The sequence below is a fragment of the Archocentrus centrarchus genome, chromosome 20, assembly GCF_007364275.1.
Source record: "Archocentrus centrarchus isolate MPI-CPG fArcCen1 chromosome 20, fArcCen1, whole genome shotgun sequence".
Lineage (NCBI taxonomy): Eukaryota > Metazoa > Chordata > Actinopteri > Cichliformes > Cichlidae > Archocentrus > Archocentrus centrarchus.
In genome coordinates this window covers 16,274,800-16,301,405 of record NC_044365.1, presented here as the reverse complement: position 1 = coordinate 16,301,405, position 26,606 = coordinate 16,274,800, and the positions used below count along the sequence as shown (strand labels likewise).

The 26,606-nt window shown below is 41.4% G+C and overlaps 3 protein-coding genes across 3 annotated transcripts in view; 1 reads left to right on the top strand and 2 right to left on the bottom strand.

Annotated features, from left to right (window-relative positions):
- avl9 (AVL9 homolog (S. cerevisiase)) overlaps positions 1 to 18,719 on the bottom strand; it is a 28,686-nt gene extending 9,967 nt beyond the window's left edge. Inside the window, exons 1-13 of the mRNA XM_030756637.1 lie at positions 18,500 to 18,719; positions 12,897 to 13,017; positions 5,100 to 5,185; positions 4,133 to 4,204; positions 2,724 to 2,813; positions 2,566 to 2,632; positions 2,329 to 2,369; positions 2,205 to 2,243; positions 1,837 to 1,906; positions 1,059 to 1,534; positions 621 to 755; positions 309 to 528; positions 86 to 203 (exon numbers count right to left, since the gene is read on the bottom strand). Of these exons, the coding sequence (XP_030612497.1) occupies positions 86 to 203; positions 309 to 528; positions 621 to 755; positions 1,059 to 1,534; positions 1,837 to 1,906; positions 2,205 to 2,243; positions 2,329 to 2,369; positions 2,566 to 2,632; positions 2,724 to 2,813; positions 4,133 to 4,204; positions 5,100 to 5,185; positions 12,897 to 13,017; positions 18,500 to 18,583 (1,619 nt within the window). The 5' untranslated portion in view covers positions 18,584 to 18,719. The remainder of the gene's footprint in view (positions 1 to 85; positions 204 to 308; positions 529 to 620; positions 756 to 1,058; positions 1,535 to 1,836; positions 1,907 to 2,204; positions 2,244 to 2,328; positions 2,370 to 2,565; positions 2,633 to 2,723; positions 2,814 to 4,132; positions 4,205 to 5,099; positions 5,186 to 12,896; positions 13,018 to 18,499) is intronic.
- A 1,590-nt stretch (positions 18,720 to 20,309) lies between these two features.
- Positions 20,310 to 22,106, top strand: lsm5 (LSM5 homolog, U6 small nuclear RNA and mRNA degradation associated). The gene is made up of 5 exons (XM_030756884.1): positions 20,310 to 20,464; positions 20,979 to 21,074; positions 21,610 to 21,637; positions 21,719 to 21,791; positions 21,870 to 22,106. Exons 1-5 carry the CDS (start codon positions 20,428 to 20,430, stop codon positions 21,900 to 21,902), a joined length of 267 nt encoding a protein of 88 aa, XP_030612744.1. The 5' UTR covers positions 20,310 to 20,427; the 3' UTR covers positions 21,903 to 22,106.
- Positions 22,100 to 26,130, bottom strand: psme2 (proteasome activator subunit 2). The gene is made up of 11 exons (XM_030756883.1): positions 25,927 to 26,130; positions 25,596 to 25,628; positions 25,449 to 25,511; positions 25,270 to 25,356; positions 24,156 to 24,204; positions 23,977 to 24,074; positions 23,823 to 23,891; positions 23,628 to 23,695; positions 23,454 to 23,508; positions 22,600 to 22,686; positions 22,100 to 22,413 (listed from the first exon to the last, which is right to left on the bottom strand). Exons 1-11 carry the CDS (start codon positions 25,972 to 25,974, stop codon positions 22,333 to 22,335), a joined length of 738 nt encoding a protein of 245 aa, XP_030612743.1. The 5' UTR covers positions 25,975 to 26,130; the 3' UTR covers positions 22,100 to 22,332.
- Positions 26,131 to 26,606: the final 476 nt, after the last annotated feature.

Genomic DNA, 26,606 nt, shown 5'->3' with positions numbered 1-26,606 from the left:
TTTGTATTTTTTTTACTGTCAAGTTTTAAGTATGGACATCATCAGCCCCATGTCACAGAGGTCAGACTCCCGCGTGTCCACCTACCCCGGGGTGACAGCGGTCATGGCGGGGTGCTTGTTGCTGTACCACACCCGGTAGTTGTGGGTGATCTTCCACGCTGCGATGAAAGATGCCCCGTAATCTGCCAGCAGCCGCTCGTTATCTGAAAGGAAGATACACAGGAAACGATTTCTTATAGGAGTCTTTCTAGGTGTTTATTTTACACATTTATTGTTAAAATAATAAATATGGGTTTTGATGGTCTTACCTTGCTGTAATGCAGAGGACAATAAGGAGTGGAGGTAGAGGGTGAACTGGGCTCTGATCCACTCGTCCCCGCCCTCCCAGCCCGTCCCGTCCAGGAAGACATCGTCCCGGTTCTCCGTCACGTGTTTGACCAAGTAGTCGGCGAAGCGCAGGTCTGCCGTGGTCAGGCTCAGCATCTTTCTGAGCTCGGGGTCTTGGATCTGGATACGAGGTTCTTCCACCTGCAGCGCCAGAGGCATTCAGTATTAAAAATTATTTGAAAAATATTTAATTTAAAAAACTTAAATAAACTGTTTACACATGCAGGCCTTACTTCAACAATGGCGTCACTGAGGTGCCTCTGCTGGCGGAAGAGGATGTTGGTTGCGCCGGCAACAAAGCCTCGCACCGTCACATCTGACAGGAGGTGATGCTGCTGCAGAGCCATGTAGGGCAGGCAGAGGTAACCCTGGAAACAGGAAGAGGCAAAGGTCACTGTGTTTATGGCAGCTGGACAGCTGCCTATCTCCATACGGCTGTCTGGCTTCAGAGGCTGGCTGAGCTGAGATTTTAATACTTATTTATTAACCAATATCCATAAATTATAGAGTGAAGTGGCGTCAGGAAGACATTACAAATCAAAAAGGGACTTTTGATTCATCAGCTCATGGCCGGGCTGTAGGTTTGATGGACCTCTAAAACTTGGTGGAAACTGGATCAAAGAGATTCAAAGCAGAATCAGGCAGTATTAATTACTGCTAGCTGTTCTTACCTTAGTGAAGATGGCGAGTGGCAGGCCGTACTGATCCTCCTCCAGACCCGACACCAGGCCCTGGATAACTCCGCCCTGACCAGTGACTGCCTGCGGCTGCACCGTGATCGGCGTCCCGGGTTTGGAGTTGAAGGTATCCAGGAACTCGGACCCCGTCTCAGACGGTGCCTCCTGTGGCCCACCTTCTTCCAGCACGCTGGGATCCAGAGTTTCCCACTCACTCTCAGAGGACTCGGGAGAGATGCGCGAGGGTGGCTTGAGGTGGTGATTGTCCCCCTCAGAGCTATTCCCAGAGGACTCTGTGGCAAGCTGGGCTGTCTCCACCCCGAGGTCCAGATTGGTGTTGTCAATATCGGTGACGGATACGGAGACGAATTCCTCGACACCCGAGACGCTCTCCACCAGACTTGGGTCCTCTGACATGCTGCTCTTAGGTCTGTAGTGAGACGAGTCCACCAAGCCGTGCTCAATCATACCTGCATTAATGTCATAGGAACCACCGTTAATCAATCTACTATTACAATTACACTACAGCCACTAAGGTTTTCCACACAGGTTAGCATAACATAAATATGCCATATGCACAGGCAGACCGTACCCACACCTCCATAACAGTAAGCCAAAAGAGAAACTAATCACTAGAATAAGCATAAAAGTAAAACAGGAACCAAAGAATCAATAAAATTAAAGCAGAATCAGCTCCTGTGCAGGGCTGTTACAAAGACCTGATTCAATACGGCTCAAAGATCAGATCTGCCTTCCTTCTGGAGTTACTGACCTGGAAACAGTGATAACACTGTCATCAGAGCTCCTACTAGTCTGTTGACAGGAGACACATAGAACAGGACCTGCAAACATAAGAAAGAAAAGAGGAGAACAAAAATGATTTCCAAGATATGCAGAACCAAGTTTAAAAGATTTAACAGGACCTTTAAGGGAAGAAATGTCAAGGACTGAGTTTAAAAATGTTTTTTAGTATATAACAGGAACAGGAACGGTGTAAGGAAACCCCAAATATAACGAGGAGAAACACCACGGGGGTCCTCCCTTTTCTTAGAGCCAGAAGTGATGATACATAGAAGCAGACTTCAAAATCACCAAATTACATTTAGGAAAAGGGAAACGTGTTTCAGTTTCAAGTCTCACCTTCTTCTCCAGCAAAATGAGCTTAAAGAGGATGAGAGCCTGCAATGGTAAAGTTTGAATTAACCAAAGAAGAACTGATATTTTTGTTGCATTTTATTGCTTAAAATCATCAGTTTTTCCCCACCTTGTGTCTGAAGTGCAGGATTAGATCTCTCGGTGACAACCCTGACGGCAGAAAAACAAAATCAGAGTGACCACAAATGAGGAATTTGCCCCGGGAGAACATTTTTGTGCTCACAAGGGGAATTTTTATATCTATGACTATACACAAAAAGTAAAGGAGCTGCATTTATGAACAGGACAACTAAAAGCTAAAATTTGTTGCTCAACTCTCCCCTTATTTGGCAGGTTTGGCACATACCTAGAAAAACCTGTGATCCATCCAAAGCTGAACCCCTCAGGGAGCTGTTCATGTGGTCGTATAGTTCCTGCAGAGGAAACAAGATGATGAGTGAGGGGCGCTGCTGAAAGGAAGGTAAAAGTGCTGCTACCTGCAGACGGGTGTTACTGTTTTCTCACCTTCAGGATGGAGATCTGCGAGAAGTCTTTCTCCTCGAAGTAGGCGTGCGTGATGAGCTGTAGTTTGGCTTGGAGCAGACCGTAAAGAGGCTGCGAGGAAATCCAAACAAACCGTATGTGAGTGACTCATTTGCAGTGTGACTGCAGTGCAGGCTAATTTTTCCTTTATATTTATTTAGCATGAGTGTTATGTGTGCTAACATGCTTTATCTTGATGCTTTTGATGCTGTGCTGCACCAAAAGCCTCCTTGTGATTTCTTTGGTCATCAGCAGGTTGCTGCAGCAGACTGCAGGTTGCATAGAAGAAGAGAGGTGAGATGCAAACCAGAAATGGAGAATATTTGCCTTCAAAGTAAAAGTGGTGCCTTTTGAAATGTGTTGGTTGCAGCGTCAAGGAGCAACTTTTACTTTGAAGGTGAATGATGTCTCAACCTGCCCAGGGTGAACACCGCTCCTCACCCAGTGACAGCTGGGACAGGGCTGGATAAACAGGGGGGTTTCACTACTGCTCGACAGACAAGTTGGTGTCTTCCAAAGAAACGACAGGCAAAGCAATCACAACGAGGTTTCCAGTGCAGCACTGTATACATCTTTGCAACCAAGTTCACCTAGCAGCTGTTAGCAAAAAGCAACTGGTTGGGAAATACTAATTTTTTTTTTTAGAGGCTGGTGGTGCCATGGGGTCGCCAATTGGTTTCTATGCTTGTGTGCCTGAGGCAAAGAGTCTGTCACCTGATTTAGCAGAAGTCTGCGCATTTTCCTGGTATTTTTGGTCTTTTGACAAACAAAAATTGTAATCGAAGCTTGAGTAAATGAAACACCACTTACAAATATCTTATTAAAAATCACAGTCGTGGTGATTTTTCTTCAGTGGAAAGTTAAAACCTCTTTGGTGGGCACTACTAATTTTACTATATGCAGGAAAAAACCCTGAATATATTTTTAAGTGTAGAAAAATGGACTTAAAACGTGGAGAGTTCACGATTTCATCAACAACATTAAGAGAAGAGAGAAGTACCGCACAATGATCGGGACTTTAGACCTTCACGGAGCAAAACCTCGTATTTCCAGTACAATTTACTGCAATATGCAGGAGTTCTTTGTCCTTCCTCCTAAGAAACTGAAGGTTCTTACAAATTCAAAACATTTAAGTGTAAAAAAATAAAACCTTATGAACTTTGACCATTACAATGTTGAACCACAGTTATTTAGTTCTCTGTGGACACACACACATAAGAGCAGAGCCTAAAAGAGGACGGCATGATGCCAGGAAATAAAAACATCCTCTCTGCATTATTTCCTTCCACTTCACATTAGGTCACAGTAACATTTTACAGCCCAGTGACTTAATTGAATTATTAGACTGAAAATAAAGCTTATTAAATTATGTCATCCAGTGACTGACTCACCACTCGACTGAGGACACAGACGCTCTTCTGAACCGTCTCCCTGGTGACGTCAGCCTGCCGGACCTTCAGGGCCTGAAGAGAGATTTAAACGAATAAATAAATAAATAATATAAAATGGCAGCTACAGTGCAAAGGTTTGGGTCCCTGTCACAACAGCCGCAGACTCAATACAAACAAAGGATCCGGCTTTGGGTCTAAAAAGTGATGCAAATGCAGAAACCTGCATTATTTTTAATGGCCAACGAGAGACGACTCCTTTGGTTGTCAGTAGAAGTCAATGGGAAAATAACCCTCATGCTCACTCGTTCTATGATATCTGTAAACACTTTCCTGATAAGTTTGGAGGATCAAAGATGGCGCAATCGTAATGAGCCCCTTCATTTCCACTCCCTAACTCATGACATCTGCTATCAAAAACCTCAGATGAAAGGGCTTCGAAGGTTTGATGTTATAAGATGCGGAAATACAGACCTTCACCGGAGCTGTCAATCACAATGAGCATACCCTGGATAATGCTGCTTTCTGACACTTAGAATGACTAAAATGGACTTAATGTTTCATTCAGTATGACCCAAAACAAGTGACTGAGACCATAAACTCCTCAGGAAACCATTTACAGAAGTCAGGGGTGAGGTTCATTTCCCTATAGACTTCTATAGGAACTCAAGCCTTTTTGCAGCCACAGCTATTGCCCCCTGGTGGCTATTAAAGACAGTGCCGGTTTTGAAGCACAACCATGGTGGCTGCACCTTTAGCAGTAGCTGCACACTACATTCTACCACGCTCTATTAAAAATTTGGGAAAATATATATTTTAAGGCAAACAAAATAGTTGCACAAACTATTTAGTACATGGTGCCTCGCATTCAACCTACATTAGTGATACATGGGTGTTTCTTTCTGTCATGGAGCTGCTGCACACAGGTGTCTGGTCATTAAAATTTGAACATTTTCCTTCATAGACTCACCTTTGCTTCTATTTGGCGATAACAGGACACTCCATAGACACACTTTGTGTCTCCACTGAGAGGCGGCAGGTGAAAATACACAGTGTCTGCAAACCAAGAAGACAAAGTCACATTAATGTACCGAAATTCTTACATTCTCTAGGCTGAAAAGAGTAAAGTATGCAAAGGAAGCCGTATTGATTAAAATAAGACTTTAATCAATATAATACGAAAAACCAGTAAGTTCACATAGAAACTGTTTGTGTAAGAAGGCAGGTACAGGAGAGTAAAATCAACTTCAAAGTACAGAAGAGACCTCTGAGTGACTGACAGCAGGTTTTCAAACCAGCTACCAAACTGGATAAACTTGAAGGCAGAAACAAACATTTACAAGCTGTTTAATGGCATCTGAAAAAAAAACAAAAACCGAAGTCGCTCTGCACGTTCAGAATATTAACTACAGCTGCAGCATGACTACGTGTTAGTTCCCCTGTGACTCTGCAGTTTACACTTTGTTGTTACTGTAAAAACACTCAGAGTCATGCAGACATCCAATCACAATAAACACGTACTAATGCCTCTTTAGCATCAGAATGGAGAATAAAGGTGATTTATCAACTTTGAACGTGGCATGTGTATGCAGAAGAGCATCTCTGACTACATAACACATCAAACCCTGAAGCAAATGGGCTGCAGCAGCAGCAGACCACACCAGTGGGCACCCCTGTCAGCTAAGAACAGGAAAATGAGGATACAGTTCACACAGGCTCAACAAATACAGTCTGATGAGTCTCGACTTCTGCTGCAACGTTCGGATGGAGCAAAAGTGATTTTAATAATTCAATAATCAGTTAACTCCTTTAACAAAAAAATTCTAGATGCAAATACTGATTCAAACTTGTCAGGTGGGGATCTTTTTGCAGAGCTCATTGTACATTTTAGATGGACTTCCTGTCCTCTCGTTGACCCCAACAGAATCAAATTAAAGGTAGCAGACAGGAGGTAGGAGCACAACACTGAACCTCACTTTACAGTGAGGCTATGTTCATAATTCTACTATTAAATATTGTTAAATTAAATTTTTATACACAAGTTTAGGATTTAGCTGGACAAACGATGAGAAACTTTGCCTTTTTTTCTGCAAGTTTCTGATTTTTTAAATGCCAAAATAAATATTATAAATGGTATGACTGAGTTTGAGAGAGATGTCAGGATATTTTGGTGCATTCAGGGACACTCTTGACACTTGACATTTTGCTGCATAGCTATCCAAATTCCCATCATCCTTTTAGCCATGTCAAACCTTGCTTACACTGGTGTCTTAAGGGTTTTGCAGCTCAAAAAAAAATGTTAAAATCTGGGATATAAGAAACTTAAAAATGCATAAATTATCCAAAAAAAAAAAAAAAAAGATAAATCATATTTATGGATTATGTACAGACCAGGGTTATAATAGTTTTGGATTTTACATTATAGTTTAGTTTTAGTTAGTTTTTACTTTTTTTTCTTTAATTCAGTTAGTTTTAATTAGTTTTCAGAGTGGATTTTCTCGTTTTTATTAGTTTTTATTTTTGGTTTCGTGCTTAGTTTTAGTTAGTTTCAGTATTAGTTTTAGTATTTTCATACCTAATCAGGTGCAAGATTCAAGGCGCAAAAGTGACTATTGTGTAATGAAAACTTGACAAAAGATACAGTTTAAAGAAATATATTCAACAACCAACTGTTCACAAGACATGCTAAATGTGTGTAATATTAAGGACACACATGATCATCAACAGGGAGAAACAAAGAAAAACATGAACTCCCAAACTCAATAAATTCTACAATAAACTCCACAATAAAGTTCAGCATCAGTGCAGTAGATTAAGAACACCTACATGTGGTGTTAAACAAAAACAAACTCTTTGAAGGAGTCAAAGCTCAAATCCATCTGCATCCTGATGTTCTCACCACCTGAAGCTGCTTCTGTTTTGGAGCTAGCTTGTTAGATGCTGCTAATTAAACCTGCAGGGTCTTTGCGGCCTCTGTACACAACCTACGGAACTTGCCGACCTCATGTCCACATTTATGCTTGTGTAGCTGGATTGTGAGTGTTAATTACCTTGTGGTCGTGTGCAGGTGTTTGTACTCAAAGAACCTCCATACGGGACTCTGCCGCTTTCTCTGCAGACCGCAGCCATTACTTTGCGGACCAGCGCGGTGAGCGCACGCACATGCGCACACACTCACACAGGTGTCCTGTGGCGCTCCCAGCTTAAACTCGGAGAGCGGAAAAAATGATTTCATATCAATCCACAAGGCTTAAAAAAAAAACAAGTAAATGAAAGTCAGCTTATCGATAATTTCAGTTAGTTTTAGTTAGTTTTGTAAACTCACAATTCAGTTTTATTAGTTATCGTTTTTTCCTTTTAATTATAGTTTTTATTTATTTCAGTTAACGACAATGTTTTTTCAATTTCAGTTTTCGTTATTTCGTTCGTTTTCGTTAACTATAATAACCCTGGTACAGACATGAATGACAAATTCCTTACAGATGTCAGGGGCGACTGGGAGTCCAACTCAAGGTTTTAAAATCGCATGCTTTACAACCTGATTCCTTTCCTACCCAACCCTAACCCATGCACTTGAAGGTATTTAACAGTGTAGAAATGACACCAATCGCCAACCAAAAAGCTCAAAGATTAGAAAGTGCAGCGACACGTCAGCTGTCCTCTCTCATCGAGAAGATGGAGAGGACAGCTTTCTATGCCATATGTCCTAACATATGGCATAGAAACTGAAGACTTAACAGTATTCCCTGAAAGCCCCCTGCTGTGTGATCATTTCTTAGTAACATTTACATTTACTTTAATGGATTACACAGCAGTGGGGAATAAGTTTTATTACAGTAGAAGTCTTTCTGAAAGTGCTGTAACTAAGTTTAAGGATCTAATTCCTTCATTGTTATGCTCTTCAGTGCCATGTGCCAACACAGTACAGAGCAGCTACCTAAACTCTGCTCCCAGTGAGGTTGATTATCTCGTCAATAGTTTTACATCCTCACTGCGTATAACTTTGGATACTGTGGCTCCTCTGAAAAGGAAAGCTTCAAATCAGAAGTGCCTGACTCCGTGGTATAATTCACAAACGCACAGCTTAAAGCAGATAACCCGAAAGCTGGAGAGGGAATGGTGTCTCACTAAATTAGAAGATGCTCATTTAGCCTGGAAAAAGAGTTTGTTGCTCTATAAAAAAGCCCTCCGTAAAGCTAGGACATCTTACTATTCATCATTAATTGAAGAAAATAAGAACAACCCCAGGTTTCTTTTCAGCACTGTAGCCAGGCTGACAAAGAGTCAGAGCTCTGTAGAGCCGAGTATTCCTTTCACGTTAACTAGTAGTGACTTCATGGATTTCTTTACAAATAAAATTTTAGACATTCGAGAAAAAATTATTCATAACCATCTCAAAGATTATTCTTCATGTTCGGCTGCTTTCAGCACTGCTGGTATTTGCTTTGACTCTTTTGCTCCAGTTGATCTTTCAGAGTTAACTTCAATAGTTACTTCCTCCAAACCAGCAACATGTTTATTAGATCCCATTCCTACTAGACTGTTCAAAGAAGTCTTTCCAATTATTGATGCTTCAATCTTAAAAATGATCAATCAGTCTTTATTAGTTGGCTATGTACCACAGACCTTCAAGGTGGCTGTAATTAAACCTCTGCTTAAAAAGCCATCACTTGACCCAGCTGTCTTAGCTAATTATAGGCCAATCTCCAACCTTCCTTTTCTCTCAAAGATTCTTGAAAGAGTAGTTGTAAAACAGCTAACTGATCATCTGCAGAGGAACGGTTTATTTGAAGAGTTTCAGTCAGGTTTCAGAATTCATCACAGTACAGAAACAGCGTTAGTGAAGGTTACAAATGATCTTCTTACAGCCTCTGACAGTGGACTCATCTCTGTTCTTGTCCTGTTGGACCTCAGTGCAGCTTTTGATACTGTTGACCATAACATTTTATTACAGAGATTAGAGCTTGCTATAGGTATTAAAGGTACTGCACTGCAGTGGTTTGAATCATATTTATCTCATAGACTCCAATTTGTTCATGTAAATGGGGAGTCTTCTTCACACACTAAGGTTAATTATGGAGTTCCACAGGGTTCTGTGCTAGGACCAATTTTATTTACATTATACATGCTTCCCTTAGGCAGTATTATTAGAAAGCACTGCATCAATTTTCATTGTTATGCAGATGATACTCAGCTTTACCTAGCAATGAAGCCAGATGACACACATCAATTAGTTAAACTGCAGGAATGTCTTAAAGATATTAAGGCCTGGATGACCTCTAATTTCCTGCTTCTAAATTCAGATAAAACTGAAATTCTTGTTCTCGGCCCCACAAATCTTAGAAACATGGTGTCTAACCAGATACTTACTCTGGATGGCATTACTTTGGCCTCCAGTAACACTGTGAGAAATCTTGGAGTCATTTTTGACCAGGATATGTCCTTCAATGCACATATTAAACAAATATGTAGGACCGCTTTTTTGCATTTGCGCAATATTTCTAAAATTAGAAACATCCTTTCTCAGAGTGATGCTGAAAAGCTCATTCATGCATTTATTACTTCTAGGCTGGATTATTGTAATTCATTATTATCAGGCTGTCCTAAAAGCTTCCTGAAAAGCCTTCAGCTGATCCAAAATGCTGCAGCTAGAGTACTGACAGGGACTAGAAAGAGAGAGCAGATTTCTCCCATATTGGCTTCTCTTAATTGGCTCCCTGTTAAATCTAGAATAGAATTTAAAATTCTTCTCCTCACATACAAGGTCTTGAATAATCAGGCACCATCTTATCTCAAAGACCTCATAGTACCATATCACCCCAACAGAGCACTTCGCTCTCAGACTGCTGGCTTACTTGTGGTTCCTAGGATACTTAAGAGTAGAATGGGAGGCAGAGCCTTCAGCTTTCAGGCCCCTCTTCTGTGGAACCAGCTTCCAGCTTGGATTCGGGAGACAGACACCCTCTCTATTTTTAAGATTAGGCTTAAAACCTTCCTTTATGATAAAGCTTATAGTTAGGGCTGGATCAGGTGACCCTGAACCATCCCTTAGTTATGCTGCTATAGGCCTAGTCTGCTGGGGGGTTCACATAATGCACTGTTTCTCATTCACCTTATTTACTTTGTTTATACTCCACTCTGCATTTAATCATTAATTGATATTAATCTCTGGCTCTCTTCCACAGCATGTCTTTCTCTCCCCTCAGCCCAACCGGTCGCGGCAGATGACTGCCCCTCCCTGAGCCTGGTTCTGCTGGAGGTTTCTTCCTGTTAAAAGGGAGTTTTTCCTTTCCACTGTCGCCAAGTGCTTGCTCATAGGGGGTCGTTTTGACTGTTGGGTTTTCTCTGTATTATTGTAGGGTCTTTACCCACAATACAAAGCGCCTTGAGGCGACAGTTTGTTGTGATTTGGCGCTATATAAATAAAATTGAATTGAATTGAAAGGGAGAGACTCGGGTAAAGCATCAGGGTTCGTCCGTTCACTCAGTCTGAGGAGGATTTTATAACGTGATCAAGATTTCCTCTGAGCGAGACGACAGCTGAGTCACTAAGGTCAGACTGCGGACGTCACAGATTAAAGAGGAGGCAGCAGCAGGGGCATCTAGACAGAGGCCACAGGCGCAGTACGTCAAACCGAACCAACCACCCCTGATATGCCAGGACGCAGATCTCAGCTCTGCTCAAAAAGAAGCTGCTCTGGAGCCGCGTGAAGGTCCAGCAGGTTTGTCTGTACCTCTAATTTGTTCTTCCCTTTACTGACTAGATCACCTGTGCAAGGATGCAAAATGTGAGAAGCAATTGCAGCTTTCAGCAAACCCTTGACTTTTTCTGATTGTGTTACCTAACCAGACCAATATCTCAGCATTTTCTAATTACTCCTCATCATCTGATACAAAAAAAAAAATTCATGCTCGAGCAAATAAAACCTCAATTAAGAAAACGGCTTTAAAAATAGTTTTATTAGACCGGTGCTAAACATATGCAAGAAAATCATGTTTTCCCCTTAGTGTTCAGTGTCTACTGTATTCCTCTCTTTAACCAACGCCCAGTCCTATCACAGAGGGAGTCACTGTTGTTACTTAATCAGTTCACAACGTGCTGGAGGCAACAAAGACTGATTCAAATCCACTGAGATTTTTCTACAGTGAAAACTGTGTAAGTGGAGCTCAGGCTCAGGGGAGACTTTTTAAACTGGGGGGGACCATGAACCACATGGGGGGGGGGGGGGGGGGGGGGGGGGGGTGTAATTGATCAGACATACCTACAGTACAGTGTAGACCATGAGGTTCTGGGCCTCATACAGATGAATTATTTAGAAGCAAAATATACTTTAAGCATCTAAATTAAAAGTACTCATTATGCAGAACCATATGCATTATATTACAGGATAATAATTATTGATTCATTAATGCTGCAGCATACTCCAGGGTAGCACTTTTGACAATAACCCACATTATACACACTTTATCTACCTCGCATCCACTTCAGAAATACAAACTTTTTTTTTAAGAATCAGAGGAAAAGCCCGGTTGTATTTTGACCCAAACTATCTTTTTCTCGCCCTAACCCATTAGTTTCTGATAATAATTCATATTAAAGTAATGCAAGTGAAGCCTACCTGTCCAACATCCACATCTGTGTTTTTCTGCCCTTTAAAAGTGTAAAACATTAGTTTTGTGTGCATGAATCTGTACATATGGATGAAAACTCAAGTCCAGAAACACAAACCCCTCCATTTTTTTTTTCTCACTTCTGAATCACTGAGCTGACCAACAAACAGCTGACAGCTCAGAGCAGGAAGTGAGTAGCTCTCCTGTCCTGCGTCCTGCAGGCCGAGTCGTGCTGATGTGTGCAGAGTTTAAAGCTGAAAGTTAAACTTTAGCTCAGTTCCTGCTGTTTGCATTCGCGGGCCAGCGCAAACCACGGGACTGTCACATGACCGCAGCCACGACAGGCGGGATACGGCTGAGTCGCCCACACCCACATTTCTGTTTACAGTGACACCAGCCTTTCATAATCGTAACACTGAGGAACAATCAGGATTTTATCACCTGCTGACTCATTCCCACATTAAACTCTGTTTCACTGCCATAATAACCAAAGTCAGAAAGGTATCTGAGGCTTTTTAAGATTCCCATAGAATAATGCTGTTGTATAGCACTAATTAGCAGGTATCCATGTCTGCGGATTACACCTATTAAATCTTTGAATGAACCCTGCTAACCAAGTCAGTGTTAGCTGGAAACTTAACTTTCTTTTGGCTTCATAGAACCAAGCAAACATCCTCCATCCTCTTCCGCTTATCCAATTCAGGGTTGGGGAGGAGGTGGGGTTGGAGCTTATCCCAACTGTCCAGATACTCTCAGTCTATCACGGGAGTAACACACAGTGATAGACAACTATTCATGCTCACATTCACACCTACAGCCAATTTATTATCACCAATTACTGTGACGTGCATGTCTTTGGATTGTGGCAGGAAGCTGGAGTACCCGGAGAGAACCTACACGGACACGTGGAGAACATGCAACCTCCACAGAAGGGCCCAGAACCCAGCACCTGATGCCACCCTCGAAGCTTCAAAATGGTACGTGACATGTCAGTGGAAGAATATATCTATCGATCTATCTATTGATAGATCGATAGATATATACACACACACACACACATATGCACAATCTGCTAGCATTCTGTGATTAACTAACAATGGAATCTAAGATTTCTAAGAGTTTGTAGGACTTGAAGATGTGCATGTTTGTGCCGTACCCTCCTGGTAATTGTGTGCTCCGTCAGGAAGAGCCAGGAACGGGAGGTACTTCCACTCTTCTGGCAGCAGGTTGCTGTCATGACCCTCGTCTGGCATTAGCGGCGGGTAGGAGAACTCGACCTGAGGAAGTAATGAGGAAAAAAATAACAGCTCCTTTAGGCCGTTTTACCTCAAACAGGTAATCTGCAGACAAGACTGAATATAAATGAGGCACTTTGTGTCAAGGGAAATTTCCATCACTTAAACGAGCACTGAATGACCTCGCATGCATTTTCCTAATCAATGTACCCTCACCTCAAATGACAACATAATATTCATAAGGTGCAGCTTGCCACGTCTTGTTTTGTGTTGTGTTTAACCCTCTCTGAGGTCTTTTAGTGACCAAAATGATGATACTTTGTATAGTGATGCTTTCTTTAATGGTTCCCTTTGTGTTTATCATACTTATACTGTTTCCTTTATCTGGGTCGCATATTCTAAAATCTTCCAATGTCATTAATTATGGTTTTTAATGACTTTAATGACTCATCTCATCAGCTGAGCTGTTGTGCATTAAGTGTCTGCTTCAAGGCAAATCTTCCTACGCCACATCTGTTTGAAGGTTAAAAGTGGACAATGTGGTTAAAAAAAAAACATCACTTTATTACAGAAGTTGGAGTTTGTAATCCACATCGTCCTCAGTATTCTGAGAATTCAACCAGCTCGTCTTATGGGTTGGTGACTTCACTCAGATATGAAACTTTCCTAAGCCAAATTCTCTCAAAGGCCACCGAAAATTAAAGTGATGGTGCAGAGGAAAAGCCCAGAAACAGGCCTGCAAAGCAAAATGCATGCACATGCCAATCAGAGGCAGAGGATTTGTGGGAGCAATCGCTCTGCAACACCTTCAGCCAACTTGGCATCACTGGAGTAGCAAAAAAAAAAAAAAAAAAAAAAAAGATCCAGCAATTTTGGGTTAGAAGAGGAGACCCATGGTGGGAGTCAATTACAAAAACTTCTCGCTGCAGAAAACGCTGTCGATAAATTTTAAAAATATGCTCTTTTCATGTGATATTCTTCCGTGTCTCAGAGAGGCAGAAGAAGTGGTCTTTTTTAAAATGAGGATCCAAAGCCATGGACAAGTATTTAAAGACCAGCATGGACTGAAAGTGTGTCTAACAATCCGAGACCTTTTTAAAGTTTGAAACAGACTTTTCCCACAACTTTTCAAACATGTTTGTCCAGCCCTCCATCCATGAAACATCTTCCATTTATCCAAAATCGGGGCCAACATGGTATTAATTACCAGGAGGACCAACGTGTGAAAGCATTTGAAATAATTAGAAACAATGTAATCAGGCTCCAAAGAACGAGTTCATTCAGAATGCATTATTATCGACCAATTAATACGTAAATAACCTCATAATAAAATATAATAAAGAAGGGCAGCAAAAGTTCAAACAGGCAAACTTAATAAAAGGCCCAGGCCTTCAAAAGCCTCCAACAAGTTTAGCTGGAAACCTGCTGGTCCTGAATGCCACACACACCCATTCAGTGATTCAGTGTTTGAGGAGGAAATCCTCCCTCAGGGTGAAGCGCCACTCGTTCCTCTGGAGAAGTGATGCTCTTAACAGAAATGCATCCATAAATAAGTTTATTAACCCTTTTGTGTTAATGTTACGCAGAGAATGAGGGGCTGACATTAATCTGCTGTTTTTACTGTGCTGCAGCTTTAAAGTTAAGGTCAGCGGTTCAGTTGTCTTGTGTTAGAAGATATGTGTGTTGAATTTCACAGGTGTGTTACACACCGAGTCATGTCTGGGGTTTTTTTTTTTTCTTACACAGATATAAAGTGACAGAACAGCAACCATCTTTTTTTTGTCAATATGGAGGAATTTTATCACAAGTGTTGGAAATATTAAAAAAAGAAGAAAAAAAAAATCCAGCTTTCAACCTGTTTTTGAAAACCTTTGAAGTCACAATTTGGACCTAACAGCCTTAAGTCAGCGTGCAAGATGATCAACATGGGGGAAAAAAGTGGCTCCCAAACACTGACCTATGTGGCACAGGGACAGAGGTTCACAAAAGCAACATCAGCACAGGTGGAAAAAGAAAACAGTACCAAAAGTTGCTTCTGGGGCCTCAAATTTGCATTATTTTTGATGAGTATCAGGGGGAGACTCTTCTGATCAAAAATGACTAAACTATACTCAGCTATGGACATGGACAGCTGGAGACAAAAGCTGAGTATCATTCCTGTTACACTTCTTTGAAGAACGCTTGAAGTCTGGCGCCTAGGGTGCCTGCATAGTTGTTTGTTGTGATTCTCTGCAGATGAGTCCATGCAGTCACTGAGCACAAACTGGAAGGCACGCAAAGATCCACACGGACCCTCACACTCACCATCTGATAATGAAATTTATGCCGGTGAGCTCGCAGACATGGAAAATGTAATCAAGGCTGTCCAGTTGTATAGAGGTCTTTGGGAAAACAACAGTCAGCTCACTTTCTTTGTGACCTCGGTAAAAATTTCCTGAAGGCTGAATGATGCTGAAAAACTAGTTCATGATTTTGTTACGAGTAGGCTGGAGTCCTGATGAGAACTAGAAAGAGAGATAATATTTCTCCTATACAGGCTTCATGACTGAATTTAAGCTTCTTCTCCTCACATCCAAAGCCCTGAATGATCAGGCCCCATCACACCCTCTCTATTTTTAAGATTAAACTCAAAATTTTCCTTTCTGATAAACTTTAGAGTTAGGCCTGGATCCGGCAGCCCTGAACCGTAGTTATGCTGCTATTGCTCAGTCTGCTGGGGGACTTCCCATGATACACTGAGCACTTCTTCTTCCTTATGCACCACTACCACATGTCATTAAATAGTTTCTTCTCCCTCCCATAGGCTCTTCTTTTCTTTTCTCTTTCTCCTCAGCCAGCGGTTGCAGGTGGTCGCAGTTCCCTGAGCCCGCCTCTGTTGGAGGTCTGTTCCTGTGTTCTTCCTTCCCGCTGTCACCATGTGCTGCTCACAGAGGATCCTCTGATTGTTGAGGTTATCTCGCTAATATTTGCTGGGTCTCTACCTCTGTAAATTATGGTGATTATTAGAGAATAATCAAGGAGTGGCAACATGTCATCAAAAATGCCCAGGTTGAGGCTTCATAACACAAAGGTGGTGTCACAACGCCTGCACCTTTCACACTGTCTGTGGACGTGGAATGAAAACACCCAATTTTGGCCCACCAGTGGATCAAGCCCCACCTTTAGTAAAATTTTCATGCAACTCTGTGCATAAATTACTGAGTAATTCTGCAAACAAAGCAACCACATAACATCCTAGGTGCAGGCTTTTATGTCCAGATGTTTCTCAGCATATTGTTAAAACAAACTTGGCAGAAGTAATTAATTAATAAAACCTGACTTTATTGCTCTTATCAGGCTGATTTGTCTATTTTTCTTTATATGCTTAAAATCAAGTGGGAAAATATACCGTAAGCAAACATATTTCTGTGGATGTTCCTGCTGCATTACTGATTAAAGTTTTCAATTAAAAAAAAAAAAAAATAGTCCTTTAAATCTTGCCAGGGGAGCAGATGGGCAGCAGGTGAATAAGAGGAGAAGGGCAGTTGTGAAAGGGAGGCACACAAATGGATTAAAGAGCCAGGAACCCAATCTTGTGTTGCCCAGCAGGAGATCGCTGACCCCTATCAGATAACCTCCAGCACCGAGCCCGGGCCCATTAAAGGCAACAAAGACTGCACACAGAGGGCTTTGTCTGGGCTTCGGTCTCATCTTTATATCAGAAAAACTGCTGTTTTTATCTCTGCTCTTAAGCAGCAGCTGCTTTTTTTAAGGCTGGAGAAACAAAAACAGATGGAGAGCAGAGACAACAACAACACCACTGAGGAGGAGGAGGAGGAGGAGGAGGAGGGCATGGTGACACATTTAATGAAATTTGAAGAAGCAGCAGCAGAAGAAGAAGAAGGGGAACAAAACAACAACATAGGGGATGATTAGAGCCATTGGAGCAGGGGTGTCAAACTCACTTTACACTGAGGGCCACACATAGCTCGATTTGGTCTTAGGTGATGCTACTGCAGCAAAATAAGCATCAGCATGTTAATGGTTTATCTGTATGTTTGACAGGCTGTGGCTGATGTCATTAAACTGATGAAGATACATTTAAAAGGCCAAATTTTACACCCACTGTTGTTGCAACATTTTTCCAAATTCATCCAGAAGGGCGGGCTGGTTCTGGCCCAGGGCTGCATGATTGATTGACAGCCCCGGATTAGAGATGCTTTCTAGTACACTTCTTACAGCAACTTCGTCATGCCTGTGAGAGACGTGAGTTAATATATGCCAAACAGGTTTGGAGCCAGTTTCTGTCAGGTTTAGTAAACCAAGAAGAAAAAAGAAGGAAATTTATTTAATTAGGACAATCTGAGTCCTGGGATTTAAAAAAAAAAAAAATCCATTTTGCAAGTGTGTCCTGGCTGAGGGAGACAGCAGTACATCAGCAGTGTTTACACACACTGGTAACCAACACTCACTGTACGCTTTATTAGCTACACCTGTTCGTTAACGCAAATGTCTAATCCGCCAATCACAATTAAAAACTAGCCAACAAAACGGGGTCTGTCAGCCAGAAATGTCTGTTTATTTAGATTCCTGCTATAAAATAGAATTTTATTTCTACAAAAGTGACATTTTCAAAACCTCTCTGGTGGCTGCCAAAATGTTTTATATGTAGGAAAAATCCTGTAAATGTAAAAGTAATCCCTGGGTGCTGCTGCCCCTCGGCAAACTTCTGGAAGTCAGCCAGTCAGAAGAAAGCAGGCTTAAAGGGAAGGGGCTCTTGGAGAGAGAGCTTGATGAGGCTTTTAAAGGGCCAGTGCAAGATCCAGAGTTTTTAAACCTTTTATCATGAAAATCCACTCAAGTGGAGTCCCAGAGTAAAACTGGAAATGTGCATAATGCATCTCTTTGAATTAGTGCATAAACACACTAAAGTAAAAACTACCTTCTGGATAGTTGGGCATAAATTCAGCCTTTCATCTCAAACACATTTTTCACTATCAAACATCAACTCCAAGAAAAGTGACTGTTTCAAGTGTCTAGTTTTGTCCAAAAAGCCCTGAAATATTAAGCAAACAATGAAATGAAATGAGGCTGTAATCAATGTATATTTGTAAACAGCTGATAGAAAACCTGGACTGATCGATTAATCGGCTCGTTGTTCCATATTTGTGGTCATACACAGATAAAAGCAGGGTCCAGGAGCAGTGATGAGGAGTAGGCTGCAGACTGTGATGAATACACTGAACTGCTGGCAGCACGGTACATGTTATATAACCCTGTGAGCCCACATCAAACAGCTGATGTTAACCCCTCTTCACTGACAGAGAAGCCAGGCAGTGAGCAGCCAGTAGTTTTTAATGTTGTTTGAGTATAAATGTCCGCATTGCTGCAGAATTATGCATTCACCGTTTGAAAACAGGAGATATCAGAGAAAGAAACTGACGCTCATACCGAGGTTTGGTAGAAATATGCCTTTTATGTTAGCTCAGTATGAGGACTTGGTTAGCAGTTAGCCGGTGTTAGCTGAGAGCAGGGGTTCACGTACCTGGCAGCCCTTTTTGTGGTGAAATCCAACCACTACGATGTGCAGCACCGGCCCCTTCCCTTCGTCTCTTCCCTGAGGCTCCATCCCCGCTGCTGTCCCCGCAGTCCGGCGATGTTTTTTTTTCTCCGGGACCGGATGTAAACACAACTAACAGAAGCGATTTTTCTGCCTGTATCTCCCTAAATCTGACACAGACAGCAGCAGCAAAACAGAGATGATTTTCTCTTCCGCTTCGTCCCCTCTGGACAACGGAGCAAGAGCATTCCCCGCAGCGCACTTCCGTTTGCGCTTATTATAATTCTTTTTTTTTTTCAAGGCAAGAAATTTTTCAGCGTTTGTAGACAAAAAAAGCCCAGATTTTATTTTAGTTTTTTAACAAATACCGCATCGATATTATATACTAATATTAACATACATCTTCCTAAGGTTTTTTTTTTTTAACTGAAGCAATGATTGAATAAATTCAGGATTAATCAATATATGTAAATCTAGAAGATAAAGGTAGCATAAATAAAAATACAAATAAATTCCCCAGAATCAGGTGTAAAGCTCTGCTGCTTAGCTAAGCTATGCTAATTAGTTTCTAGCTAACTAATTAGCATTTAGCTTCCTGGCCTAATTCCATTTATTGTAGTTGCTATATTATTTCCATTATAGAATAATATCAGTATAATCATAAAAGGGTATTTGTTTTCAACAAAATTAGGGGTTTTAATTATGAGAAATTATGAAATAAAATATGTGAAAAAATTATTTCACTTTTGACAAAATATTGTGTAGCTTAGCTGTGCTTTGGCTACCACTAAGCTAATTTTAAGCTAACTATATAACAGGTATGAACATATTAGCTGTAGTTTATCTTTAGCTTTCAGGTTTTTCTGACACAAATCTTGGACTGAAATCATTTGATCCTGTTGTGGAAATTTTAGTGCATTTAATTTTTAAAAAGTCTTGCAAGAAGGAATTTGGTCAGTACAGAGAACACAGTAGTGCAGTAAGAAATTCAAAGAGACAAGGAAGATACCCTTACTTATACAAAGTCTTAAAGTATCACATGACATTGATTGTTCAGCCCCATCCTGTTGTCTCATAAAGGTCAAACAGTTCAACAAGTAGCAGATTGGGCAAACAAGTCTTATCTGGGTTGGAGGCAGAGGTACAATGACAAAAGCTAGTACCTTCTGTTAGGGAAGTCTCGGACCAAGAGGTTATACACAACATAAAGCATGATAGAGAGTTGAATCCTTGGACATAAAATATAATCCTCAACAATCCTGATTTTCCTACATTTCAGTCTGGAATGTACGGTTGCCCAGAAGTGTCAGGTCAAATACAAAAGCCGCAACATAAATACAAAAACCACAACGGAAATACAAAAGCCGCAACGGAAATAGAAAACCACAAAAAACAAACAAACAAACAAAAAACTCTGCTCAATCAAATATGCAGAGCTACCAGCTGCTACGACCACTGGTGACAAAGGAGCAGCTGAAAGTAGCTTACTTTAATGTGTGAGAAGTTTTAATGTTTTGCTGATAGACGGTATAAAACACACGTTCAAAATGTATGGTGGTTATTATCTTGACCTCTCTTCTTTTCTCTTTGGTTAAGACAAAAATGATGTCATGTTCCTAGACAGAAGCGCGCCATCCTGTGGCGACAGACGGAATAATTCAATTTAGTATCTTCATCAAGTTGGATTTGTTAAATTTTGTACTATATTCGGTTACAACAATAAATGTTTGATTCTGTTTAAAATGTACACCGAAGAGACACCTCTTCTTTTCTTTTTTTCCTTTTTTTTTCTTTTTACCCCATAGAAGAAACGCTTCTATTTGCTTCTGGTTTGATTGCTTTCGTCTGCCTGTCGCTTCTGTTCTTCTGTCGATTGGTTGGGGCTTCCTGGAGGGGAAGTCTTCTGATTGAACATGTCGGCTACAAACCCATCGCAGCTGCTCCCGCTCGGTCTGTAAACTCTTAATGATATTGTGTTTTGTTCCAGGCGTCTGTGGGTTTGTATGCGGTTGTTCAGAGTTGGTGTGTGGCGGTTGCACTTTGAGCAGTAGCGCACTGAAAAAGCAGCTCGTAGTCAGATGTTTGGCTAGTTAGCTTTAGCATCACGCCGACAGGGAGCTAACGCTGCATAGTTGCCTTTACCTCTGCAGGCTGATACAAAATCATCCTTATTCCGAGATTAAAGTGGCAGAGAGCGGGCTTTGCAACTGAGAAGCTACAAATTTTGTTTTGTCTTTTTTTTTTTTTTTGCGCTAATAATCGTTTAAAGAAACCAAAAAAAAATGCCCTCTTTCCGTGTGTCACTTTGTTTCAGCTCGTGTTGGTTTAGATGTTGTGATTGGACACTTGCATCCATGTGACCACCGTATTAACTGATACTGATAAGAAATAGAAATGCCAACTTGAATTACCGGATGTGTAATTTGTCTTTATTATTTATTTTATTTAATTTTTATTTTTGCAGAGCTCGTGGACAAATGTATCGGCTCCCGAATTCACATCGTCATGAAAACTGACAAAGAAATCGTCGGCACCCTGCTGGGCTTCGATGACTTCGTCAGTATCCTTTAATTAAAACATGTCCTGATGCACAAGTTAGTGCACACCTACGCTGTTTTTTCACTGAGTGATCTTCCTGTACTGTGCTGGTGCTACAAAAACCAACACAACATGGACTGTTTGAAATCATCCGGGCCGTTAGGTGGACGAGAAGCAGCAGAGTCACCACCACACTGCCTTTTGCTTTTATTTTGATGAGGGAGAACGTGATAGAATAACCCGTTCAGGTAGCACAGGTAGTCCAGCTCCTCTAGAGGGGCACATCCATATGTGCCTTCACAAGAAGGTTAGCTGTGTCAAAGGAGGTGTGGGCCCTGGGTTTCTCCTGCTGCAGGACACTGCCTTCATTTTTTTGAGCAGCTGACAACTATCTTAACTCCCAGGGCTGAATTGCAGCCAGTTTGTGTAATTAGGGATTAATAGGAAGTGGTGTTTCCACATCCTCCTGCTGGCTTTTGTAATCTTTTTAGCTTTTAGTTGCACTTTGTTGTCCTGTTACTGTTTATTGTTGCAGTTTGTCTTTAACTGTGTGTCAGACATGGTCCTGGAGGATGTGACAGAATTGTAAGTACTCATGTTAAGTTTTTACTTTAACTACAGTGACTTTAGCTTAGCTGCTGACTTATTTAACTGCACGTGTTGCAGTGAAATCACACCAGAGGGGAGGAGGATAACCAAACTGGACCAGATCCTCCTCAATGGCAATAACATCACCATGGTAAGCAAAGAAACATCTGCACATCCTGTTTTAAAGCTTCACAGGATGATTTATAGCCACTTATTTCCTCTTCTGCAGCTTATCCCCGGAGGAGAAGGACCAGAAGTATAAATGGCTGGAGGCCTGTCGATGATGCTGTGTTGCCGTTCCTGAGTTAAATATGTAATTATTGTAATTATTATTTTGTTTTTTGCTCCTTGAGAGAAATGAGAGATATTTTTTATAAGATTCCTCATTGATGAGAATGCACATTGATGCACATGACAAAAAACTTTTCTTTGTTAAAAATAAATCTGAGGATCACAGTCTGAAAAACACTTTCCTTTATTCATGCTTTATTACAATTTCAAATTTAGTGCAAATTTTGGTACAAAACCAAAGTGTTACCATGAAACAGCAGAACTAAAACCACCATCCACTTATTCAATGTTTGCTGAACTGAGAGAGCCGGATATGTGATTGATACTGAGTTTAGCGGGTGATCGATGGAGCTGAAGGTTGCTTGAATCCGTCCCAGTGGTTCTCCCCTTACCCTGAAGCTTCAGTACATGGAGGACTTCTCCTCTCCTTTAGGGTTGGTCACCTTCTCCAGGTTTTTGCTGATGATGTCATAGAGCTCGGCCTGAAGAGGCGCAGAAGTGGTGAAAACAGATTAATAATCAACACATTATTAGTGCTTAAACTACCTACAAACCAGAGTTTCCATGAGTTCAGATTTCAGGAGAAACTGTCCAATATTTAATTTTAATTAAAGTTTTTTTTTCCATTTTTTGTGTGTGGGGGGTGGGGGTAAATGTAGGCCTCTTACGTAGAAGCCACGGATGTCAAGGACAATCACTCTGATCTCCGAGTAGATGGCCTGGTCCTTCTCGTGGACGAGTGAGCGGTAGTCCATCTGTGGGTAGAAGAAGCAGAGTTAAAGGCATTTTTATTATTTCCTTTTTCCATATTTTCAGAGGCGCATTAATTTGGCCCTCTAATGCAGTGTTTCTAAAATGGGAATACCTTCAAGTACTCCAGGGGGGTACTTAAGATTTATAAAATGTGATATTCCTAAACATTCCATATACCACCAACCATTCCTCTTTCACCACATCCATGAATCTTTTCTGTGGGCTTCCTCTTTTCCTCCTGCCTGGCAGCTCCAGCATCCTGTATCCAATATATCGTCTATCCCTCTTATGCTCTTATCCAAACCATCTCAGCCTTGCCTCTGGAACTTTGTCTCCATACTGCTCAACCTGAGCTGTCCCTCTGATGTACTCATTTCTAATCCTGTCCATCCTGCTCACTCCCTGTGAAAATCTGAGCATCTTCATCTCTGCCACCTCCAGCTCAGCCTCCTGTCTTTGTGCCGCTGTCCCCAAACCATCCATCCATCACAGCAGTTCTCACTTATCTCATAAACCTTCCCTTTCACTCTTGCTGCTCTCCTTCTGTCACAAATCACCCCTGACACTTGTCTCCATCCACTCCATTGTCCATGCTTTGGATCGTTGACCCCAGTTATTTAAACTCATCCACCTCAAGTTGGTCAGGAGGTACCATACTGGAAACACTTTGGGAACCGGCTGCTCTGAGGTCAGTTTTAAAGAGCCCTGTGACAGTTAAAATGAGGAAAATGTTGAACGTCAGCAGTTACCCACTGAGATAATCACTCACCACATGAGTGTCTTTGGAAGCTTTAGCCACAGCATCTCCCCTCTCTGTGAAGTACCTGAGTATTTAAACAGCAGTGATGAAAGGCTCTCAATAACCTCCACTCTCAGTAAAATGACTGAAAACTCGACACAAAGGCAGCTGGTGTGCTTTAAAAAGGATTTAAATCCAACCTACTTGTTGATGTTGGTCTGAAAACCATCAACTTTGGTTCTCACTGCAGCGATTCGCTCCAAGATTTTCTCCTGCGATTTAAAAAAAAAAAAAAAAAAAACAGCTTTTCATGCACAGGCTGAATTCAAAGTGCCTTTACATAAAAACAAAATGAATGAACAGCCTAAAAAAATCCAACTTAAAAGAGAAGACGTGTACCTGGATGGCGACTCCGAAATCATTTCCATCCTCTATCTTGGGAATGAGGTGCTGAATCCAGCAGCTGACCTGCAGTTTGAGTCCACAGCATTAATCCTTATTTTAAAATCATGTTTTCGTTTTAGAGCCCTCAGAGTGGCCGTGATTCACTCACCGTGATGATGGTCTCCCTAAGAGCGACTATCTCGGGTTTCACCCTGTCCAGGACCATCATGATCTTCTCGTTCCCCTTGATGAAGCCACATTTGGGAGCTGAGGAGCAGAGACGACAGATGAAGCTTTATAAACACAATCTTTCAGTTTTGGCTAGTGTGACTAAAAAAAATGTCTTACGCTTCTTCTTCTTCTTCTCATCGTCTTCGTTTTTGTCGGTCTCCATTTCCTGAGAGAGAAATTTTTTAGAGAGTGAGAAAAAAAAAAAATCGGCCTTTCTGGAGATCTTTTTGTGCAGCCTTCTTTTTCACTCCTGTCCGTAACCCTCAAAGCAACAGGACAGAGCGAGGTCATTTATAACCCTATGACATTATTGATGCATGTTTTGGATGCATCCATGGATGCAGATGCGTAGCAAAGCTGTGGTTTGGACAGGCCTCAAAATCTGCTGAGATCAAACTTCAAGCATCCATCATTCTTTGTTAACCTGAGCTTCAATCCTGAGAGTCCATATTCATAGAGCCATAGAGTTCGGGATATTTACCCTAAAAAATATGGAGGACAGATCACAGAGAGCTTAATTCTGGCACAACTTCACCTACTTCCAAGGTGCATGGAGAAGAGCAATAATCTAAGGAGGTCGAAGCTCCAGCAGCATTTGTGCTAAAAAGAACAACTTTATTACCTGACCAGGCCTTCGTTTGATGACCTCATAGGGTCGCGTTGGTCGTTCCTTGTACCACACATGCTGCTGGAGCTTCGACCGTTTTAGCTTTCTAGACAGTGGACCCAAAAATGCATTTCATCTTAGAGCGACTGACCTCTATTTACCCGACCTTTCCTTATTCCTTCTGTTTGATGTGTTTTTAATACATCGGTACAGCACAGTTCAGTGTGTACAAAAATCTTCTAGCTCTTGAAATATTCAAACTTTTATGACTGTGCAGTAAAGCAAAGATATTAAAGACTTCACTGCACTTTTCATAGCTGTGGTTCTACTCATCTACTTATTGGAAGGTCTGCAGTTCGATCCCCGGACTGTACTAGTCTATATATCAAAGTATCCTCAGGTGAGAGACTGAATCCTGACTTTTCCCGATCCATCGAGTTAAAAGCACTCAGGCACAGAGAATAAAAAAGTGCTTGTGTCAATGTATGACTGAATGAAGCCTTAGAAAAGTGTTTTGAGTGCTCAAATAGAGCAGAAAGGTGCTGTGTAAGCACCGGTTTTTCAAATTAAAAGCCTTCTCAGTGTTTCTGTGGACAGGAGCACATTAAGGCTCTGAGCTCTCACCTCGTCCTCAGGGGAGGGAGGGTCCGGTATGGGGATGTCCAGAGGAGCCTTGAGGGAAGTTGTGTCCGTGATGCTGAGAGCGTCATCCTGGAAAAATCAAAGAGAAGATAAACATAAGGAAAAGGGTGAAGAGCAGGTTTCACAGGTCAAAGGTCACTGAGGTTGTCAGAACACATCACCTTGAGCAGAGAGTCCAGCTGTATAATCTTCAGAGGGATGAAATTAGAGAAGAGATTTTCTGCCTGGAAAAACACACAAAAAGAGTGAAAAAGTCAGCAAAAGGTGGTTTATTTGAATAATTTAACACAATAAATGTGTCGACTGACCTGCTGATACAGAGCCTGGCGGAAGCTGTCCACCTGTGCAGAAAGGCGAGCAGAATAAAGTGGCTTAAACACACGGTTAAAGCTGCTGACTCACGTTTAAGAAGCACTTTACTTTCGTTTTTCTGCGCTCTGCGGGGGACTTTCCGCCGCTTTTCCAGCAATAACCGACTTATTTAAAATGCACCGGAGCTCAACATTCACACCGAGTCTGCTTTAAAGTCCCCGCTGCCCGATGAGAAGCCGTTTAGCTCCTTTACTTTCACTCCTGTCCTCCTCCGGAGAGCGCTTACTCAAAAGAAAGGAAGAAAAAAAAAAAAACACACCGACTTACCTTCCCCGCATTTGCGCCGCTTATTTTCAGAGTCGCTGCCTTTGACATGACTAAAACTTTTTTACGACTATATTATTACAGATATATCCGCTGGAGGGGTTCAAATACACTCCGACGGCTGCAACACAGGACAATATGTCGGTTCTGGTGGGATTTCTTTATTTCCTCATTCACTTTGCTTTCGATTTGATATCGGATGGTGCAGGTTACGCCCCCTACTGACTCCTTCCTCCTCTGCTGGCGCAGCCTCGGCCTCCACTCCCGCCCAGTATTTACATCACAGATATCCACGGGTCTTTCCACGACTTTTAAAATGGAGGGGACCACGGGAATATTTGATCATATATATTTTTTTTTACAATAAATACACTTTAAAAAAATAAATAAACCCAACTCCCAAATATTTTAAGAATTTAAACATATATTAGGTTAAATGTTACCCCTTTTAAACTGTTATATGACTTAATCCTATAGGATAAATTTATTGGATAAAATGCACTGATAGAAGATTGTTTGAATATAAAACTGGTTTCTCTGTTAATATTTTCTTTTGGACTCCTAAAAGACTTAACTGAAACTGAAAAAGAAAATGAAACTGGGCTAATGAAACAAAGTCATGTGGTTTAAATTATTATTCACTTACTTATTCATTTTCTCATCCTGAACTCCTCCTTTATCTC

What these genes read in the sequence shown, in the direction of transcription:
- lsm5 (XM_030756884.1), top strand. Translation starts at nt 20,428, where the DNA reads ATGTCGGCTACAAACCCATCGCAGCTGCTCCCGCTCG. An exon ending in GGGCTTCGATGACTTCGTCA is followed by an intron (nt 21,075 to 21,609) that starts GTATCCTTTAAT and finishes ACTGTGTGTCAG; the next exon opens with ACATGGTCCTGGAGGATGTG. An exon ending in CTGGAGGATGTGACAGAATT is followed by an intron (nt 21,638 to 21,718) that starts GTAAGTACTCAT and finishes CACGTGTTGCAG; the next exon opens with TGAAATCACACCAGAGGGGA.
- psme2 (XM_030756883.1), bottom strand. Translation starts at nt 25,974, where the DNA reads ATGTCAAAGGCAGCGACTCTGAAAATAAGCGGCGCAAATGCGGGGAAG. An exon ending in CTCCCTCCCCTGAGGACGAG is followed by an intron (nt 24,205 to 25,269) that starts GTGAGAGCTCAG and finishes TTTCTCTCTCAG; the next exon opens with GAAATGGAGACCGACAAAAA. An exon ending in ATTTCGGAGTCGCCATCCAG is followed by an intron (nt 23,696 to 23,822) that starts GTACACGTCTTC and finishes TTTAAATCGCAG; the next exon opens with GAGAAAATCTTGGAGCGAAT.